Below are 20,926 nucleotides of genomic sequence, written 5' to 3' on the forward strand. Positions count from 1 at the left end.
ATCACAAGCTGTGGCCCAGGCTGGATCAGTGTCTGAACGAACTGGAGGGCATGAACAGGGGAGCTGAGGCTCTGTCACTCATTAACAGCTGCCTCTGATTGATGAAAGTTTAACAGCAAGCACACTACCTCCACATTTGATATTTCTGGCTGCATGAAAGATCTGGGACTCCTGTTCTTGTTTTCTTGGCCTAGAGGTTCTCATTGGGTGTATTTACGTGGTGGTTATCGACACTGCTGGGTCACTTGCTTTATTCTTCCCTGTGAGGGTGAGGCCCTGGCACATGTTGCCCAGAGAAGCTGTGGCTGCCCCTGGGTCCCTGGCAGTGTCCAAGGCCAGGCTGGATGTGGCTCTGAGCAACCTGGGATAGTGGAAGGTGTCCCTGCCATGGCAGGGGGATGGAACTGGCTGATCTTTAGGTCCATTCCACCCCAAACCATTGTGCGATTCCATGAACCACAGTCCGTCCCAGCCAGCCGGCAGCCCCGGGGTGCCGCAGTTCCGCGGTTCTCACGGGATCAATCCTTCTTCGCTGCTGCCGCTCCCGCCCTGCGCGGGGAGGGTTTAGAGGTGAACTCGGTGATGTGCGGGCAGCGTGTGCTGCGGCAGGGGCAGGTGCGCTGAGACAGCCTGTGGGGTCGGGAGCGTCCTGTGCTGCAGCGTCCCCCTGTCCCGGTGCTGTCCCAGCGCGTCCCGGGGCCGTCCCTCACGGGCGGAGCGGTGGCGCCCCCCCGCGGCCGCGCTGACGCTGTGCTCCCTTGCAGGGCGCACCGGGCGCTACACGCTGATCGAGAAGTGGCGGGACACGGAGCGGCACCTGGCGCCGCACGAGAACCCCATCGTGTCCCTCAACAAGTGGGGACAGTACGCCAGCGACGTGCAGCTGATCCTGCGGCGCACCGGGCCCTCCCTGAGCGAGCGGCCCACGTCGGACAGCGTGGCGCGCATCCCCGAGAGGACTCTGTATCGGCAGAGCTTGCCGCCCCTGGCCAAGCTGAGGCAGCCCGGGGACAAGGCCATGAAGAGAAGGGAGCCGAAAAGGAAATCCCTCACCTTCACCGGCGGCGCCAAGGGGCTAATGGACATCTTCGGGAAGAGCAAGGAATCCGAGTTCAAGCAAAAGGTGCTCAACAACTGCAAAACAACAGCAGATGAGTTGAAGAAACTGATCCACCTCCAGACGGAGAAGCTTCAGTGCATCGAGAAGCAGCTGGAGTCCAACGAGGCCGAGATCCGCTACTGGGAGCAAAAGTACAATGCCAGCCTGGAAGAAGAAATCCTCAAACTGGAGCAGAAGATCAAACGGAACGAAGTGGAGATTGAGGAGGAAGAGTTCTGGGAAAATGAACTGCAGATCGAACAAGAGAATGAAAAGCAGCTGATGGAGCAGCTGCAGGAGATGAGGCAGAGGATCCTGGAGTGTGAGAGTAAGCTCAAGGACTATGTGTCTCAGATCCACAACATGGAGAGTGGCCTTGAAGCAGAGAAGCTGCAGCAAGAAGTCCAAGAGTCCCAGGTGAATGAAGAAGAAGTCAAGGAAAAGATCGAGAAGGTGAAGGGAGAAATTGATATTCAGGGCCAGCAGAGTCTGAGATTGGAAAATGGCATTAAAGCGGTAGAAAGGTCTTTGGGCCAAGCTACCAAGCGATTACAGGTAAGACTGTCATTTTATCCATAGCTAGAGAAAGTCAAAGACTGTGACTAATTTTTCTTACACAAATCTGAAGCCTATGAAAGACAACACAAAAAAGTGTCCAAAGTGAATCAGGGTAAAAGGCAGAATGTGTTGCTTTCATTTTCAAATCACATTTCAGCTTGTGGGGTTTTTTTTTTTTTGGAGAGCAGATAGTTTTTATTTCACCTGTATTTAACTTGCTCATTCAAACTGTCTGAGAAGAAAAGCAGTAATTTGCACCATCATAGCCTTTTCTGAGGATAAACTTCTGATCTTTGCTAGGTTTGTCTGCCACCAAAAGAGATTAATTAGAAAGAACAGTCCAAAAGCAGCACCTGGAAAGGTACAGAGCTAAAGTAAAGTACCTGCAACCTCTCAGGGCTTTGGTTTTAAAGAACAGCATCTGTCTTTTCCTGGCTGACTGGCTGGTGTTCAGGATTTTATTTTCTCTACACCTCAGACATTTGTGGCACATGTCAAAAGAGAATCCAGTCCCCGTTTCCTTGATAAAGTTAATGATATCACCTGGAACATGATAGAGCATGAAAGAATAAAGGAACTCCACTGCTAGCTGGATGAGGTGGAGGGAAGATTGGAGCTCCTGGGATTTTTATGTGCCGTGTAAGGTAGTCCTAAGGCACCACACATCAGTTGGAGTTGTGGTCCTTGCTGATTCCCAGAATTCACTGTTAGTATGTGCTTCAGTGGTAATAAGGTGATTCCACTGTGAATATGTAAAGGGATTTCGTATCCTTACTCCTGCCTTAGAACCATGTCAGTATGAGCTGGTTTTCCTAGACAAGGAGGGGGTGGGGGGGGAAGTAATTTTTTTCATCCAAAGGAAAATGGATGAAAACTGTTAGCAGTTTTGGCCATGATTATCTATGCTAAGTTTTCAGAACAGCTGCACTTAAGGATTTGCACTGATGGAAAGCTTCAGGTCCTCTTTATATGTTTTATCTATCCTCATTCACATTCACCGAGGCTATGATGGAGTTCAAAATATTTCTGGCTTGGTTCTTTTCATAGTCTGTTGTCTTGGCAAAGTTCCCATTCAATTCAGATCTTCCAGTTGTCTTCTAAACCTAAAGGTGCACAAATCTGGAAGTCCACAAGAAAATAAGCTGAGGCCTGGATTATGGAGCTTTGAGGGGGAGGAAATAGACAAATATTTTATTGCATACTTGAAGTTAAAGATTTAAGCAGCTCAGCCTCTGTGTGGGGAAATAATAATAGTCCAAGACTGTTATAATCTATATAGAGCTGTAAGTTTTGCATATCATTACAGAAGTAGAGAAAAAAATCCTAAATGATCATCTGTGCTTTGAAGGGGTGGGGAACCAAAGTCAGGCTTTGGCTTCATTGCACAAACCAGTTGCAGAGTGAGAAGGTTCTGGCCAAAAAAGTTTAAATAGAAAATGCAAAGAATAAGGAGAGAAAAGAATTTTACTCCATTTAAGATCAGAAGAATTGAATGAGCTGTCCAAGCCATGCAGGACACTTCAGGAAAAAGTAAGACTTGGTGCCAGACTGCTGCTCAGTTGATAATTTTTTCAGCATTCACACTATTACCTTTGTTTGCTGACATGCCCATGTTTTTCTCAGGTGGTATGAGAAACAGCTGCTAGTCATCCAAGAAGCAATATAAAAATAAAATACATAAAGAAAAACCTAATTAGGGTCATGGATTGGACTCAATGATCTTAGAGATCTTTTTCAATCTAATTGATTCTGTGGTTCTGTAAGTGCTGGCGAGTGTTGACTGGCTTTTTAAATTACAAGATTAAAATATCTTTCAACTCATCAATTTGCATTTGAGCTTTAAAAATTGGAGGCTTTCTCATCAAGAGGAGAAGCAATAGTTGCCCAGCTGTAACTATGGTCATGAAATGCTGCTTTATTGCTCAGCAGATGTTTTTTGTTTCCTGGCAGGACAGGGAACAAGAACTGGAGCAACTGACCAAGGAGCTGCGCCAGGTGAACCTGCAGCAGTTCATCCAGCAAACGGGAACCAAGGTGACGGTGCTGCCGGCAGACCCCGTGGAGGTGGAGGCCCCACATGTGGAGCTCGAGAGAGGTGCAGCCCTCGGAATTCTTCGGGAGGGAGGGAAGGAGGGAGAAGGGGCAGGCGGTGCTTTTACTGCCGCCTTTACTTTAGTGCTGGCGCTCCTACATGAAGTGGATGCTCCCTTAGTGAAGACATTAGCAAAACACTACGAGAGTGAGAGCACATTGTCGAGTGCTGCTTTTCGTTCCAAGGGTTTAGCAGGCTCTAAATAAAGAGCAGTATGTGGAGAGCTTCTCTCCCACTGTGCCCGGGCATGCGTTTGTCCCATCAGCAACGCATTAAGCCTGCAGCTTTCAAGAGGGGCCGCCGTGGCTGGCTGCCAGCACAGAACGTGATCGTACATCTGACGTTGCTGTTCGTCTGGGTTCTTCCTCTTCTGGTGGGGGTGTTGTCAAGCAGAAAAAGGAATGTGTCTGGATCCCAAGAAACCCCAGACAGCAGCTGCATGGGAATAGGAGCTGATCCAGCTGGGCTGCCAGCCATGCAGAAGTCCTGCACAGATGGCTGTTACTGCGGGTGCGAATTGCCTTTGCCCCCAGTGAGATCAGCAAGCCTGCACGTGCCCACATCTGGATTGAGAATTTCCTGGGCAGAACCACAGGAGCGTTTTGAATGCGTGTCAGAGCTGTGGCACCAGCACAGCCGTGTGCTTTTTCCAGCCCTCTGCTTCCACGGGGCTCTTTGTCTCAGCATTCTCCTGTGCTGGGACTGTCCCTCTGCTCAAAAAAATTTATAACCAAAAGGCACTGGGTAGGCAAGGGGTGGGGAGAGAAGAAAAGACAACCAGACCTTCAAAGGCAGCACATGTAGGAACTTTTAAATGGGAAGGAAGCTGAAGTTTTGGTCATGTTACACGTTCAAGCGTTCTCAAATGCACGTCACCATTTAAGTGTGTCTGTGTGTGTGTGTGTGTGTGCATGTTTCTCGTGGGAGGGTAATTCTTTTGTATGGGTTTCATTCTGTTATGAAGTGACTAGGAAGTGGGCACCTTAGATCTCCTCACTTCCTAGCCAGGCACTTCAGTAGTTTGTTTCGTGTGGAATTAGTTGTTCTGTATTGCATTAAGCAGGAGGAGGCGGAGAGGTGCTCCCCTGCTGATGACTTTTCTAATTGCATTTTTTCTCATGCAGAGCCAGCCTTTCAATCTGGGTCACTGAAGCGCCCTGGCTCATCGAGGCAACTTCCCAGTAACCTTCGGATCCTACAGAACCCCCTGTCATCTGGTTTTAACCCAGAGGGCATTTATGTATGACAGTATGTACCTCTTCTAGAGAGGACCTAGCAAGGTACCCTGGACAAGATACACTTTATTTTATTCAGCCAATGATGAATGGAAGAAGTTTGTCTTGTTTTTTTTGTTTGGTTGTTTTTTTTTTTTTTTTTGTTACACCACCGTGTTATTTCTTCTTCTTCTTCCTCCAACACCACTTGGAGCCATACCTGTGCACTGATGCTAAAGAGACAGGAACTGTCTCGATTCATAATTGGCAAGGATGACCTTGCTGTCAACACAGCTTGAGTGCAAAAACCTTCATTGTTTTTGCCACTTCAGAAGTGTTTGGGAAAGTATTGTTCCTTGTATAGTCATAAATGCAAGACTGAGGGTGAAGGAAACCGTGTATGCAACTTATCTGAGGTTTAATTTATTCCCTTTAATCAATGGACCTGTGAATGTTGACCTTTTATATTTTTATTTTCAACTTGTGAATTATCAAGTATGGCTGTGTGTCAGTCTGACGAGGTGACTTTAATTTGTGTGTACCAACATCCCCCATCTGATCAAGTACAGCAACCTGCAATGCAGAGTTCTGAGGGGTGCTGAACCACTGCAGTGGTTTCTCACCACTAACTTTGTTCATTTCTGTCATGGGTCATCATCTGTCATGTTCCATCCATTGCTACCTTTTAAGGCTTGAAAAGTGAGCTTGTGGGATTTACTTGCTGTTGTATCTGCCTTGAATGAAGCACCTAGTGTTCAAAAGATTTATGGATTTTAAACCTTGGCTTGGTAAAAATATTTCCAGCATATGATTGAGGATGCACTAGTTAGATGATATTTTATTATATAGAATGTATATTTGAAATATTTTGCCACGTTGTATATGCCTTTTGAGAAAAGAACAATGTAAGAAGTTGTCTTCATATATCTTACCAAAAGAGAGTAGGAGGCTTTCACTATGTGTGATTTTGTACTCCATTTTTTCCACTAGCCATTACAGTGTTCTTGTTTTGTTACAAATCTTGCTGTTGGAGGGGAAGAAAGACAGATACAACATGAGTATCCACTTCCAACCTTCCAGAATCCACTCAAGTTTTGTGAAGGGAATAAACCTGGCAGAGTCCCAAGAAGTCAATAGCAGAGTTCTTATTGACAGGAGAGGCCAGGATTTCATTCAGCTCTCTGGTGGAGATATTTGGTCCCTCTGAAAGACAGTCACTTAGAGAATGTAAAGCTTCCAAGCAGAAAATTCACACATTTGGTGGTCATTTTTCACAAAACATATGAAAAGAGAACATTATCACATCTTGATATTGCTCTAATGCAATCAAAGCTAAGAAATAATTAGACAAAAAAGGTTTCCTGCAGAAAGTAGCTGCTTCCAAATGGTTCATTTGTTGCAGGCCTTGAAGTGAGACTGTTGCAGGGGGCACCAGGTTTGAGGAGAAAGGGACTGGCATCAGTGGGACACACTGTAAATGTTGGGGGCTGGCCTCATGGATGAGTTAGGGAAGGGATGGGCCTTCCCTGGTTTGGATTTCTGGTTCTAACAGCAACTCACAGCATCATCCCCACCTTGGAGATCCCCTGGGCACAAGGGGGGACACTGTGCCCTCACTGCAGTGCTGACGACTTGGGCTCCTGATGCCCTCCTTGGCAGGGTCAGGATTTTACCACTGCTAGGAAACTCCAAGCTTTTAGCCATAGAAAAATACTTAACTCCTAGCATCCTCTTGTGTTGATTCACTGATGTGCAGATAAATGTTAATTTAAGTCTCCTTTTCTAAAAAAGGAGCTTCCTGACAAATGGAAGTTTTAAAAGATATAGCAGAAGATGAAGGATTCTTGAGTGTTTAATGCATTTTTTTTCCACTTATTAATGGCATCATATATTCTAAAAATGCTGCTGTATTTAGACTTACAGCAACAGATGAGGTTGTGAATATATAAAGGACCTTTCCAAATGGACTCTGAATTTTTACTGTTTGACTTATCAGGTCTTTTTTTTTTTTTCCATCTTCCCTTGTGAGCAAACTGGAAAACGGGATATTCCTTCTTGAGGAAGCTTTGCAGTGCTCACCCATTTTACTGTTAGTTTAAAACAATTCTGTGCTCATGTTTACTGTGCCCATAAATTTGTATTAAAAAAAAAGAATGTGTGTGTATATATATATATATATGTATATATATATATATATATAGAGTGTAAAATATACATAGTTTGGGGACAATATCTGTCCAAGGTACTTGAGCATATATGCCTTACATTCTGGGTTCAATTTACAGAAATGAAATGGCCCTCTCCAGTGGATATCTTGCATCTTCAGCACCTCTTGATGTTAGAGAACTGAGGCACTCAGCACCTTGCAAAGTCTTGCCCAAATTATGCTGCATGGGGGTGGGGGGAAAGAGTCTTGTACTGAGATGAAGTATTTTTAAGGCAGATCAACATAATGATCAATAATAATCAACAAACAGCTAATGATTTTGTCATATTCTGTGACTGGTCCATCTTCCACAGATGTCAGTTTGAGCTGAATTGGGCTCTTGCATCATAAAACCTACTCTTTTTCTCTGCCAGGTTATTCTGTAAGACAGAGGGAGGAGGAAATGGATTAAAAAGAAGAGTAAGAGCAGCTTTGGAGGGCTTGAATTACAGCTTTGTCATAGACTCAAGGGAGGAATTTGCCATTTGAGTTAAAAAGTAGCACCTGCTGACTGCAGCAGCTGTTGGACACAGGAGCCAGCCTGGAGCTGGCTCAGGAGTGACCACTTCAGCACCCCTGAGTGGCCCTTCCTTGCCAGGGCTTTGGCACATGTCAAGGAGATCTGAAAAACATTTGCAGCTTCAGCCCTCCTGTGGCCAAGGAGAGGCTTTGGTATCCAGACCTGCCAGTTGTGAGACACTGACAAATTCTCCTGCCCCCACCATACTCCTCTTGCTTACTGAATTTCACCCAGGCTGAAGTTCCATAGCATTTTCACCCTCTCTGTAAATAAACCAAAAAGAAATGGCATGCCCTTGCATTAAATGTGAACTGACCCATGTGTAACAGTTAGAAAATCCCTCACACTATGGCGTTTAGAGTTTTGCTTCGGATCAACTGCGGAAACTCACTCTTTCTTTACAACTGTACAAAAAGTCCATTTTCAGAAGTGTTCCAAACCTCCTAGGGCATTAGCAGAAAGGAAGCTACACATACTAATTTTAACAAGTGCCATATTATTTACTGGGCAGCATGATAAAAATGGGGTTTTTTGCTTGCGTTAAATAGCTGAATACACAAGCACTATTTTCCAGTGCACAGGGAATTTATATGGAGAACTCCTGTAATTTATTACTAATGGAAATTACCTGTGTTACCTCTCTCATCCATAAGGATGGAGATGCTATGTTGTTAGGGGAAAAGAGGTGGGTGAGCATCTGAAAAGCCAGTAGGTTAAGGCTAAGGTGAACAGTCTGAATGCCTGAGCAACGGAGAAACCAGGTCCCTCTCTAAAAAGTTCCCTCTCAGTATCTTTTAGTGGGACTTAGGTTCCCAAGTGCCTGAATTGCTTCTGGAAGTGGTATGTTAGCTTTGAGATTGCTTGCTTTTCTAAACCCTGGCAAGTTCGGAGGAAGTTCTTGAAGAAGAGAACGACCACTACTAGCATTAACAATATGCAAACATATGAGGTAAGAGGAAAAAGATACTTTAGTGAAATAAACATCTCTTCTTGGGGCAGCAATTGCCTTGTTTTTAGTGTGGAAAGTATTGCATTATTTTAGTGAACTGGGATCATATGAGTATGATCAAAGAAACATGGATCTTGTAATTTTTAGTGAGTTACCTTGAAGCATATAAATTCCTGATGTGCATTAACTTGAGTGAATTTGGCCTTAATGATACATGTAAATAACAAAACTGTATTCAGATATTTTTTCCAGAAAATAGTCTCTAATGGTCTGTACTGTATCAAAAAAAGTGTCAAAGTGTTACTTTTGTATTACACCTCCTTTTTTGTTTGTTTGTTTGTTTGGGGTTTTTTTTAGAACATTGAAATGTGCATGTTTATTCTATTTGCTACAGTATTTTAATGTTTTGGATGAAGGCCATCATGTATGGAGATGACAAAACAATCATTCTGTCTATTTATTCAGTATTGCTGCTTAAAGTTTTCAAAAATAAAGCTTTCAATGCCAATATAGTGACTGATTGAAAGCTGTTCTAGCTCTCTTCAGGTGTTTTTTTCCTATGTTTGTAGAAAAGTAAATAAGTGAAACTTGGTGTATGAGCTGTTATACCAGCAAAGAATTATTGCAATAATATTGGGGGCTGGGTGTAATTGTGTCTAGTAAATACCAATGTATGCATGCAGTGAATGCCTTTAGGTCTCTAAGTGGAGTGCTGAAGAATGTTAAATCCTTTGTGGTCTTGCAAGCACCTTACACATGTGACCAAGTACTGATTAGAGCTTTGTGCTCATGTGTGGTGCGTGTGAGGGCAGAACAAAGGATCAACTTGGAGCCCTTTAAACCAGATTGGATTTAAGAACATTTCTGAGTGTTCCACAGTTGTGTGTCTGACTGGGGCCTAAAAACCATGTTCTGATACAAAACCCTTTCAGTTGCAGCAAGGATGCTTCAAGTGTAGCTGGTCCCTCTGAAAATTTTAGTAGTTCTGAAAGGGATCAAGTTTGTCTGCTGTACTTGTGAAGTGTGTCAGAATGCTGAGAGCATTCACCCTCACCATCATCCCATGAAACTGCTAACTAGGGGTTCTGACTGGAACATTTGAGTTGCTGATGCTTTAACTTAGAGAAGCAACACAAACTGTGAAAACATGAGTGAGCATTTTATTACTGCTCCACTTCAATGCAATATGAAAATCTGTATTAAATGTAACTATATTTTTTGTCATTTAAGAAGCTTCTATTTTTTATTATTCTCATGAATGGTTGACAAAAAGTATTGGATATGCTCCCATACAATAAATTCCCCTCTGAAACTTTGGGTCTTTACAGTTCATGGTTTGCTGGGATTGCATTGTTCATGTTGCACACATCCACGACAGAGCTGCCCGGACTCTGTCAGAAAGCACCAGGCCTGTAGGCATGGCCAAGGCTCATTTACTGTAAGTGTGCTGAAATCTCAATCAGATAAAGCCCAGGCACTGCAAGAGGGAAGAGGAGCTTGTTTTCAGCTGAGGAACTGTTACTAAAATTAACCATAACCCTGAAATGACAGAATTGGTCACTGACTCGGGGGAGGTGTAACTTGACTTAAAGCAAAGAGGCAGAGGCTCACTTGGAGATGAACTGAATGTACAGATTCTTCCCACAACAAATGCAGGGTGCCCTGATGCTTCAGGGAGCAGGAAGAAATTAATCTTTGAACAAGGAGCAGAAGGCCTTTTAGGCCAGATTCAGGTGTAGTTACTGTGCTGAGACCAGAGAGGATGTGAAGCTTGCTTGAGATCATTTGAGCTAATCAAGGCTGGGAACTTGATGCAGCTGGAGACTTGTGATTTAAGCCATCCAAATGCTGTCCTTAGTCTAATATCCCAACAAATGGATTTTCCTAAGCTAACTGGAGCCTAATCTCATTAGATGTGAGGAGAAGTGAGCTAACAGTAGTGGCACTGTTGACTGGCAATAGGACAATGCCACGAACTCCACTGAAGCCCTAGCACGTGGCACTGTTGTTGTCAGGGCTGTGGAAGCTGTGGAGGCCCTGTGCCCTGAAAGGTGCCCTTTCCTGTTCCTGTGCCAGTCAGCTGGCTGGCTTGTGTAGTAACTAAGGTTTCCCAGCGTGCTCAGCAGAGCCAGGGCTACAGCTGATGTTTCTCATCTTTTGCTTTGCCTTTAAAGAACAAAGTGGTGTATTTGTATGTGGCTGCTGCAGCACTAACTAGCTCAGTGTAACTGGACCACTAATGAGTTGCAAAACCAGGCCAGATCAATGATCCCTTTTGTTCAGAAGCCATACTCAATTCTTCTGCCTGTTATGTCTGTGTCAGCTAGGTATTATTCCTTTATAACCCGAATTTTAATGATTGTTTCTACTAAGATGTCTGGTGTCTGAAGTAGGGCACAATGAGCAATGGTGCCCATTATTGCCTTACTTGAAAATGATATATTTGCTACCTTTGATATTGTAGCTAGTGTTAATGAGTATTTTCTGGGTCAGCCACTGCTTCATCATTAACTTTCTCCAGAAATACTGGATGGAGACAATCTCAGTTGGTCTATTTTGTTCCCTTTTTCCAGGTGGGAATGCTTTTGGGTGTACTTTTTTTCCCCATCCTTTGCATTAAGTTCTGTGTACTGTCCAGGGCTGACTGAAAAGGAGCCTCTTCAGCAACAAGGAACTGATGCAATCAGAGCTGATAAACTTCCCTGAACAACCTCACCACTTGTCTGAGCAACTCAGGCACTGCCAGTGTCCTCATGCCACTTCTGGTGGCTCTGTGTGTGCCTCCTTCCTTGTTGCCACACAGGCAGCCCTGGAGCTTCTCCCCCATGCCATCTGAAGTTTGATTTCTAGAGGCTTTTTGGATCTGAATCCATGGCTGTGGAAAGGCTACAGGGATCTCTGGAAGAGTGAGAGACTGTCATCACACTTCTGTTCAGACATCTGGAAGGTGATGGAAGTGAAATACCACTACACCAGACTGTGCTTATTGTTTCAGCTACATGTTTTGTCTTGTTCCACCCCTCTGCAAAAGGACGACGATAGTTGGTAATTGGAAAACTTTGTAGGAAAATGAAGCATAAAATATGTAATATTCAATCCTGGGTCAAGTTATAGGGAAGAAAAGTTTTCTATGATTTATTTTTAATGAGCAAAAGTTTGAAGAAAAGGTATTCAGAAGAGCTCCAGCTAGGCTTATGGAAAGTGTGCTTAAAAAACCCACCTAATCCAATGCAACACAAATAAGTGCCAACAATTACCTGCCTAGGTATTTCTAAAATGAGGGCTTCTGGTTAAATCAAAAGCAAAAAACAACAAAAAAAATAGGGAGGTTGATGGAAGGAAGGGAGTGAGATGTAGACCAAGTAAAACATCTTTAATCTGTTTTGTATTTGCCCTGAAGTCTCTTCCAGTGCTAGTGTGATGGAAAGTGAATCATGCAGCTTTGGAGCCAGTGACATGGTATCACAGAAGTACCATCAGGAGCTATTGCTAGAATGAAATTCAGGTCAGCCTTTAAGTGTGAAATAAGTGGAATTTCTTTGTGGTTGCCTGTGGAGCTTCTCCTAATTTACTACCTGCTACAACTTTTATTGTGTGTATCAAACTGCTGTTCATGAAATGTTATATGCCCAGAAAAGATGATTTGGCTTTAGCAGTCCCAATCAGCCTGAGGTGAACTTTGATCAATGAGGTGGAACTGGCCCTCCTGGCACACTGAAGGGAAACCCCAGAGTGCCAGCTGACCTTTGACAACATTTTCTTGCTACAACGTTGTCTTAAGCGTTTCCTTGACCTGGCAGATCTGCAGCGTGGCTGCCAAAACTATGACCTGGATTCTGCACTGTCATGTTGCTTGTGTCATGCACAAAACAAGCGTGAAGGAGACAGTGACAGAGCAAATGAGAAAGGCAGCAATGTCCATTAGATGTAGGGCTGGGGTGAAAGGTTATGCCAGAAGCAGGCACCACACAGTCGGGTCTCCTCGACTGTGCCAACACTGCAGTTCCCAGCAGGCTCACACAAGAGGGCAGCAGTACACGCAGCAGCCACACACTGTGATGGGAAGCAGGTTTTCCAGGAATACACAGCACGTGGTAGGGAATTGGGTAAGGCACCCAACGTTGCAATTTTAAAGGTGTTCTTTCAGAAAGAATGTAGTAATACTTACAAAGAGACGTCTTATTCACAGTGTCAGTATAACTGGTGCACAAATGATGCCATTCCTGCAGTTTCTGAGCAGGCCTGGAAGCTTTCTGAAACCTGTACAGATGTGGGTTGAAGCATTCCATTTTAGATACTGTCCTGTGACTGGTGTATTTGCCCGTGCCTGGGAAGCTCTTGTTTCATTTCTCAGTTCTGCCACAGATTTCCTGTGTGTGACTTTGGGCAAGCTACAATAATCCCTGTGGACTGGAGTCCCCCAGCTGTAAGCCTGAGATAATACTGCCTCATCCCCTTTGACTTAGTCTCTATATACGGTAGCCCCCGTGGGGAACAGTGTCTCAATTCCTATTTGTTTGGCAAATAGTACTGAGCACAACGTGGTCCTGAACTTGGTTGTGCCATCCAGATACTGCAGCATGAAGTGTATTTTTATATCCTACTCAGAGGGTGACAAGCAGTCCCTCAGAGTTAGCTTTACCTTGCAGTGAGAGCAAGATGCAGGTGTGCTGAGAGAAGCTGGGGGTTTCTGAAGGTGAATTCTTGTTTAGCTTTAAGTAGATTTCTTTTTCTGAAGGGGTAAAAAGGAAAAGCAAGTAAAGGAATAAAACTTCATTTCAACTTTTGCTCAATACTCTTCTTGCAAAGTGCTGCTATTACCAAAGGCAGCCTAAATATTTTTGCAAGTGCTACTTGAGAATGTGTTGTACCTAATCAATAGAAACAATTGACTGAACAGGCTGAGATTTGCTTGGTGATCCTAAATGTTCCAGTGTTTCTGCAAGTCTTAGGACGGTCTAGCAATGTTCATGCAACCAGTGATGCACCGTGACAGGCTGCCAACTCACAATTTTCCATTGATACCCAAGTGCCCTTTGGTATTTGTGGCTGAAGAGATAAAGCACACAAGAGTTAGAATTGTTGGAAAGTGCCTTTTTTCGTAGTTTGCCAATTCCAAAGTGTTTTTTACATGCTCCAAATAAATTAATTAACTAACAAACACCTCAGCTGCTCTTACACTGGAGTCTTGCCGAGAATGAGCACCCCTCAGCATGTCTGAGCACAGAGTCCCTGCTGCTCAGTTCTGAGGGCAAAGATCATTTAAAGATGTTGGCCATCTGAATGCATTTCAGTAACATTTAGTGCAGCTGCTGGCATCTGACAGGACAACAAATAATCAGTGCTGCAGTACCTTATCTCATGTTCTGCTCAATGAAGTTCTTGCTGCTACCTTTGTACATTATCCAAGGAACTTTACAGCAAGAGGCACCTACTTCTAGGAACATCTTCCTCCTTTGGTAGGAAGAATGGACTGCCCCCAGGGTGCAGTCACACGAGACAAGCATGTAATTGAGGTGTTGTGAGCAACTTCAAAAGCAGGAACCTGGGCAGTGTGAGTACCTTAACATCTTTGTTCAGTGGCAGAACACAGCCTAAAATCCCCAAGGAAAACCTATTTTCTTATGTTATTATGACTATAACAATGATCCAAATCAAATAATTTATGTGCATGCACACACATATATGTGTATATAGGCAGCTTATTAGATGTTATTATCCCTTTTGTCAGCTTGGGAAACTAAAGCCCAAGGAAATGCAGGGCTATGCCAGAAGAAGTACAAGCCCTTCTTCTCCATTTACTGCTTTTTGCACATGAGTCATTTGCTGAAAAGTCTGTTCTGAGTCACACAGAGTTGTCCTGCAATGGTTCAGTCAGGCTGGAGGCCACCTGGCCTAACATTCTGCCTCAAGCTCTGTAGAAAGAGCTGACTGGGCACATGCAGCTCAGCAGTAAACTACCCTTGGTGCGGTGTTGCCAAAATAACCTACTTGCAGAGGAAGCTTTCCCTAACCCTTCAGTCAGAGGTTAAACCTCTTCCTGATAGCAGAGGATTTATATCCCTTCTAAATGGAATAACGCGAGCACTTCAAAGGAGGTGAGACTTATTCTTTCCTTTAGCAAGTGTTGTGACAGGTACAACCAATAAAGATTTTACATTTGAGATCTAATTGATTCATCTGTTACAAACTTAAAACTTTGCAAAATCAGTATCTTAATTTACTGTTGATTTTAGCATGCTGGTTTCAGCATGTGTGGGAGTTCAGCTCCTTGCATGACTTGAGTCTATTCTGATTTCCTCTTCAGGTAACTCTGCCTAGTTATTATATTATTGCTTCTCTTGTCAGCCAGAAACTCACAAGATTCCTGCACTGTGGAGGTGCCCTCAGTCGAGGAATCAGGCTTGCATCCCAAAGGCACTGCTGTGTGGGTGCATCAGGAACATCCGGGGAAAGGAGGAGATTCCTCTTCACAGACTTGTACAAATAAAGACGGTTTGATCTCATTGTGCCCTTTCAGTGCAAAAAGGGAGCCTACAGGAAAGATGGAGAGAAACTCTTTAACAAGGGCCTGGAGTGACAGGACAATGGCCAATGGCTTCACACTGACAGAGAGCAGGTTTAGATTGGATATTGGGAAAAAATTCTTCCCTGTGAGAGTGGTGAGGCCCTGGCACAGGGTACCCAGAGAAGCTGTGGCTGCCCCTGGATCCCTGGAAGTGTGCAAGTCCAGGCTGGATAGGGCTCTGAGCAAGCTGGGATAGTGGAAGGTGTCCCTGCTCATGGCAGAGGTGGAACTGGATGCTTACCGTCCTTTTTATTCCAGGCCATTCTGTCATTCTGCTCTATGACGTGACTGTACACACTAGGGAAAGTGTTAGGTTAGCCCTAAACTACCCCTGTGCTCCCCCAGCTCAGGCAGCTTTGTTCCTGAAGGTACAGGTAGTGATCTCTGTGGAAAACAAAAGTCAGGGACATGCAGTATCTTCCCACTGGCTCTGCCAGGCAGCTGAATTGCCCTCTACTCCTTGGAATGCACTGCCCTAGGGTTACTAAACTCAAGCAAGCCCGTGACATTACTGTGTATTTTAAAAGCAGGTATTGCAGACTGTGCATGTTCAGCAATCATAGCAAACAGCTGGAGTCCTGGAAATGCCTTCTGGGCCTGGCGGGACACTGATGGGAGTGTGCTTCCCACGGCTGGCTCCTGGGGTATGGCACACAGATTGCTCTCAAAGGTCATCTAAAATAACTGTTCTTACCTCTTCATTTACAACACCAGAATTAGCCCCGTGACCAGTTAGGTGTTTTTCAAAACCACTTCACATTTTGCAGATGTGGATGTATCTTTATATTCTTGTTTCTGCACTCTGCAGAGCAAACTGCACTCCAAACACAACTTCTCTGCTGTGCCAGGGAGCAGGAACAGGTTCACACAAACACATTTGTCTTTGCAGATGGACTAGGAGTGCCAAGGAGCATTATCTGATGATGGCAGCTTGGTATGCAAAGGTAGCTCCTTCTCTCTCAGAGAACAGATGTCAAAGGGAAAACAGCCTTAACTCTGACCTTTGTCCACACACATTCCCATATCCTTCAATTACCTTTGTAGCAGCTATTAAGGAATTCTTGCTTATTCTACAGGCTTTTCTAATGTTTAAGCATTTTTTCCTAGTCGTGTTGGTCCATTTGTCTCTACACGTTTCATTTCTGACTTTACTCTGGAAAATGAAGTGCTGATGGCAGTGCATTCTGCATGACGGACCCTGTGTCCAAACCAGAGTATCTGTAAGAGTCTGCAGCACTGGAGTAAACAAATCTACCTCACATTCATTGTTTCAATTCCCTAACTCCCAGCAGCTTCTCCCTGGAACAACAGAGGGCACCACTCCTCACACAAAACGCTGGAAGAGGAGCAGCCCTGCCTTTGAGTCATAGTTCAGGACCTAGAGTATTTATCTCTCAGTAGGCGATTGGGATTGAATATTCTTTCCCCCAGGAAATTCACCTCTGCCTCTCCTGCTCCCTGTGACAAAAGCTGCTCTCAGAGACGTGTGCACTGTTCCTCCGATGAATCTTGCCCTACTTTGCACAGAATGATTAAGCAGTTACTTACTGAGAAGTAGCTTTAGCCTATTTGATTAGGATCAGCACTTGGGGAAAAGGAAACCACCGTGCCAGCTCCTACCCCTGCTCCTGTGAAGATCTGTTGTGAGTTTACAACATAAAGTGCATAAACACACAGCATACCAGGGCTGGAGCCTCAGTTTCTCCTCTCAGGTGGCTGTGTTAACTTTTGATCTTGCTGTTCTGTCCAACAGGTGCCACCATGTCAGTGCTGCCACCACCAACTGTTTTGAAGCAAAGGGACCTACAAGAGGCTACAGGAAAGATGGAGGGAGACCATTTACAGGGCCTGGAGTGACAGGACAAGGGGAAATGGCTTCACACTGACAGAGAGGAGGTTTAGATTGGATATTGTGAAGAAATTCTTCCCTGCAAGGGTGGTGAGGCTCTGGCACAGGGTGCCCAGAGAAGCTGTGGCTGCCCATGGATCCGTGGAAGTGTCTAAGGCCAGGCTGGACAGGGCTCTGAGCAAGCTGGGATGGTGGAAGGCGTCCCTGCCCATGGCAAAGGAGTGTAACTGGATGGTGTTTAAAGTCCCTTCCAACCCAAGCCATTCTATCATTCCATATCACAGTAACAATGTTGTTATTTTAGACGAATCTAAGTTTAAAAATGGCCTCTACTAAGGTTTCCTCTGATTTATTAACCCTCCAGCTGATGCCCTCAAGGGCTCTAATTATTAATTTCTGTACAGAATTGGCCCATATGTTCATAATGTTGCATTCTGTTTGTTTAATGTGCATTAAGCAAAACTCTTGAATGCTGGGACTGAACCCCTTACAGCCCCTTCTGAGAAAACAGGGGAGGTTTAGGTTGGATATTACAGAACCACAGAATGAGCCGTGTTGGAAGGGACCCACAAGGATCATCAAGTCCAACTCCTGGCCCTGCACACACACTTCCCAAGAGTCACATCATGTGCCCAAGAGTTGTCCAAAAGCTCCTGAAGCTGTCAGGCTTGGGACTGACCATCCCTGGGGAGCCTGTTCAGTGCCTCTGGGGGAAGAACCTTTTCCAAATATCCACCCTAACCCTCCCCTGACACAACTCCAGCCACTCCCTTGCATCCTGTCCCTGGTCACCACAGAGCAGAGATCAGGGCCTCTGCTTCGTGAGCAAGCTGCAGAACTGCTGTGAGCTCTGACCTCACTCTGCTCTTCTCCAGCTGAACAGACCAAGTGCCCTCAGCTGCTCCTTGTGTGGCTTCATCTCGAGGTCCCTCACCATCTCCACGCCCCTCCTCTGGAGGCTCTCTTGCAGCTTAATATCTTTCCTACGTTGCAGTGGCCAGAATTACACACAATCATCAAGGTGAGACCGCAACAAGGCCGAGTAGGAAGAATCTGTTCACAGAAAGGGCGATCATACATCGGAATGGGCTGCTCCCATCGGGAGGCAGTGAAATCAGCGTCCCTGGAGGTGTTTTAGAAAAGGCTGGACGTGGCACTGGGTACCATGGTCCGGCTCACGCGGTGGTATTCGGTCACATGCTCGACTCGACGATCAGAGGACTCCTGCAGCCTGACTGACCCCGTGATGCTGCCGGAGCACGCCCCACCCCGCCCGCCCCAGGGGCGGCCATTCGTGGCGGGAGGCGGGGCCGCGTGAGGGGAGGAGGAGCGCGAGCCGCGCGCCGGCCAAAGGCAGCTGCCGCCGCCGCTGGCCCCGCCCACTCACCCTCCCCGCAGCGGGCGCGGCCCCGCGCGCACGTGCCGGGCAGCGTGCGCCGCGGTCACGCGGGCACGCGCGTGACGGCGGCGGCCTGAGGGGCGGGCGCGCACTTCGGCCCGGGGCGGGAGCCGGACAGCGCCGGGCGGGGCCGGGGGAAGGACAGCGGCACGGAGCAGGGCGGGATCGCCAGGGAACCGGCCGGACTGCTGGGGACTCTCTGGCACAATCACCGCGAAGCGGCCCCATGGCCCCCTGCGGCGCCTCCCAGGAGTGCTGGCCGCGCTGACGCGCCCGGCGCGTGCGCAGGTACTGCCTGAGCGCTCCTGCCCTCCGGACAGCCCCAGCGTGGGACAGACCTTCTCTTTTCACAGCATCACAGAAGCGTTTAGGCTGCAAAAGTCCTCTGAGATCGTCGAGTCCAACCTATGACCGAAGACCACCGTGTCATGCAGACCATGGCACTGAGTGCCACATCCAGTCCTTCCTTAAAAACCTATAGGGACAGTGACTCCATCTCCCTGGGCCGGCAGTTCCAATGTCTGATCACCTGTTCAGCGAAAAAATTTTCCCTCATGTCCAACCTAATCCTCCCCCTGTGCACCTTAAGACTGATGCCCTCTCGTTTCAAGCAAAGCATAAAAAGATTTTCCAGCTTTAGTTCTTTTCCAGCCTCTCAGTCCAGTGCAGAAGAAGAGTTCAACTTACATGTTAAAAGAAGACACTCAGTTTCTCCTACTGGTAGTCCTGCAAACACTTCTGGAAATTTTGCTGCCAAGAGATGATGTGGAATCTCCCTCACTGAAGAGATTCCAGAACCATCTGGATGCAATCCTGTGCCATATGCTTTGGGATGGTCCTGCCTGAGGAGGAGGTGGGGCGAGATAACCCACTGTGGCCCCTTCCAGCCTGACCCATTCTGGTATTCTGCGAAGAGAAGCTTTTTTTCCCACATTTCAGGCTGCCTTATTGCTACATAGTCTGCTCTTGGTGGCTTATGACTGTTTTTGATACTCATATTCCAGGTCTTGCAGCTGGAACCTAGGGCCCAGCCTCACGAGCTTTGCTGGAAGCTGCAGTATCCGTACCACAGAAATGCTGATCAGGGTCGCTGCTCACAGGCTCCAAACCTGAAGCCAATGAAGTGCATTCCAACCACATCTATAAGTATTAGGACATGCAGAGGGGCTGCTGCTCCCACCTGGATGGGCTCTTTTGCAAACAACATCATATGTAAGGAAGGCTGTGGGCCTGCCTGCCACTCACAGCGGGGCTGGAGCCTTGGCAACCTTCTACAGTGAGAATAGAATCCACTTCAGCGTATGTTGGCTCATCTGGCTCTGTGTTGCAGGTATCAATCCAAACACTCTTGGAGAGACAATTTTCTGCTGAGGAAGAAGGTGCCATACGTACATGGCTCTTTTCCTGAGGTTATTCCCTAGAAATGACATAATTGTGAGAGTGCCTTGGTCTCATGCTTATAAAACACCTAGCAAAAAGCAAAGTAAAAAACCCAAACGAACAACCAACAAGGCTTTATGGAGGCAGGAGAAACAACTCTCCTTGGTCCCCGTGACCCAGTAGAGCTGCCTGGAATCAAAGTCCCTGCTTGCTGAAACATAAGGGAATCTCTTCTCGCCTGCCCCAGGCATCGCCTGCATCCTCTGGGGTGCTGGAGGGCCACGCAGGGCGGGGAATGTTTGCAGCGGTGGCAGCAGCAGGTGCGCTGCCCCTGGGTGCCCCGTGAGCTCAGCGAGGCAGAACAGCCTGGCCCAGGCAGGGCAGCTCCTGCAGCCCACGGCAGCACCGGCATCGAGGCTGCCTTGAATTTAGTGCTTGTGACAGATTGACAGCCCTGCAGGCTGAAATGCTCGAGCCACGGGAAGGATGCAGGGAGCGGAGCAGCTCGGCCCTGCTCACATCCAGCCCACACGTGTCCGGGGCTCACGCAGCTCCTGCTGGCGGCAGGTGAGCCACCGGCTTCTCTCTGCTGCTTCCCAGCGAGCTGCTCTGAGCCTGCAGGAGAACCAGAAAGTCAACAGAGATTCAGACTTTCCTGAGTGAAACTGGCTTTAAAAAATCCAAGGCTTTTTTCTCAGAGAAAGTTCGGCATTATTTGTTACTTTCTTTCTCGGAGGTTGTACTTTCAAGTTCATTTCTACAACTAGAAGGCAGGAAACTTCTCAGAGGAGGTTGGGATCACATGATTCCAGGAACCGAAGTTCGAAGGGAAAAGGAAATCCGTTGCAAGACCCAGGTTACAGGGCAGGCCAGGAACTCAGAGGTGCTATAACACACCTTGCACAAAGTCCCCAGGCTTGCTGGATGTCAGACATTCAGTCTGCCCCCACTAAAGTGAAAATTAAACAAAGACCCAAAACACAAACTCAGGACCTACTCCAAGGCCCATTGTGCTCCAGAAGAGGACTCACATGGCTTAAATGGTAGGTCAGGCCTTTCTCAAACAGGGCTGATAGTCAAGATCTGTAACTG

At 46.3% G+C, this 20,926-nt stretch overlaps 1 protein-coding gene across 3 annotated transcripts in view; it reads left to right on the forward strand.

Moving 5' to 3' along the window:
• Nucleotides 1-9,146, forward strand: part of RASSF8 (Ras association domain family member 8) — a 72,966-nt gene extending 63,820 nt beyond the window's left edge. For all 3 annotated transcript variants that reach the window (XM_059846036.1, XM_059846039.1, XM_059846038.1), the window contains exons 4-6: nt 765-1,654; nt 3,608-3,752; nt 4,874-9,146. In XM_059846036.1, coding sequence (XP_059702019.1) covers nt 765-1,654; nt 3,608-3,752; nt 4,874-4,995 — 1,157 coding nt within the window. In that variant the 3' untranslated portion in view covers nt 4,996-9,146. The remainder of the gene's footprint in view (nt 1-764; nt 1,655-3,607; nt 3,753-4,873) is intronic.
• The last annotated feature ends 11,780 nt before the right edge of the window (nt 9,147-20,926 follow it).

Source organism: Haemorhous mexicanus, chromosome 5, assembly GCF_027477595.1.
Source record: "Haemorhous mexicanus isolate bHaeMex1 chromosome 5, bHaeMex1.pri, whole genome shotgun sequence".
Lineage (NCBI taxonomy): Eukaryota > Metazoa > Chordata > Aves > Passeriformes > Fringillidae > Haemorhous > Haemorhous mexicanus.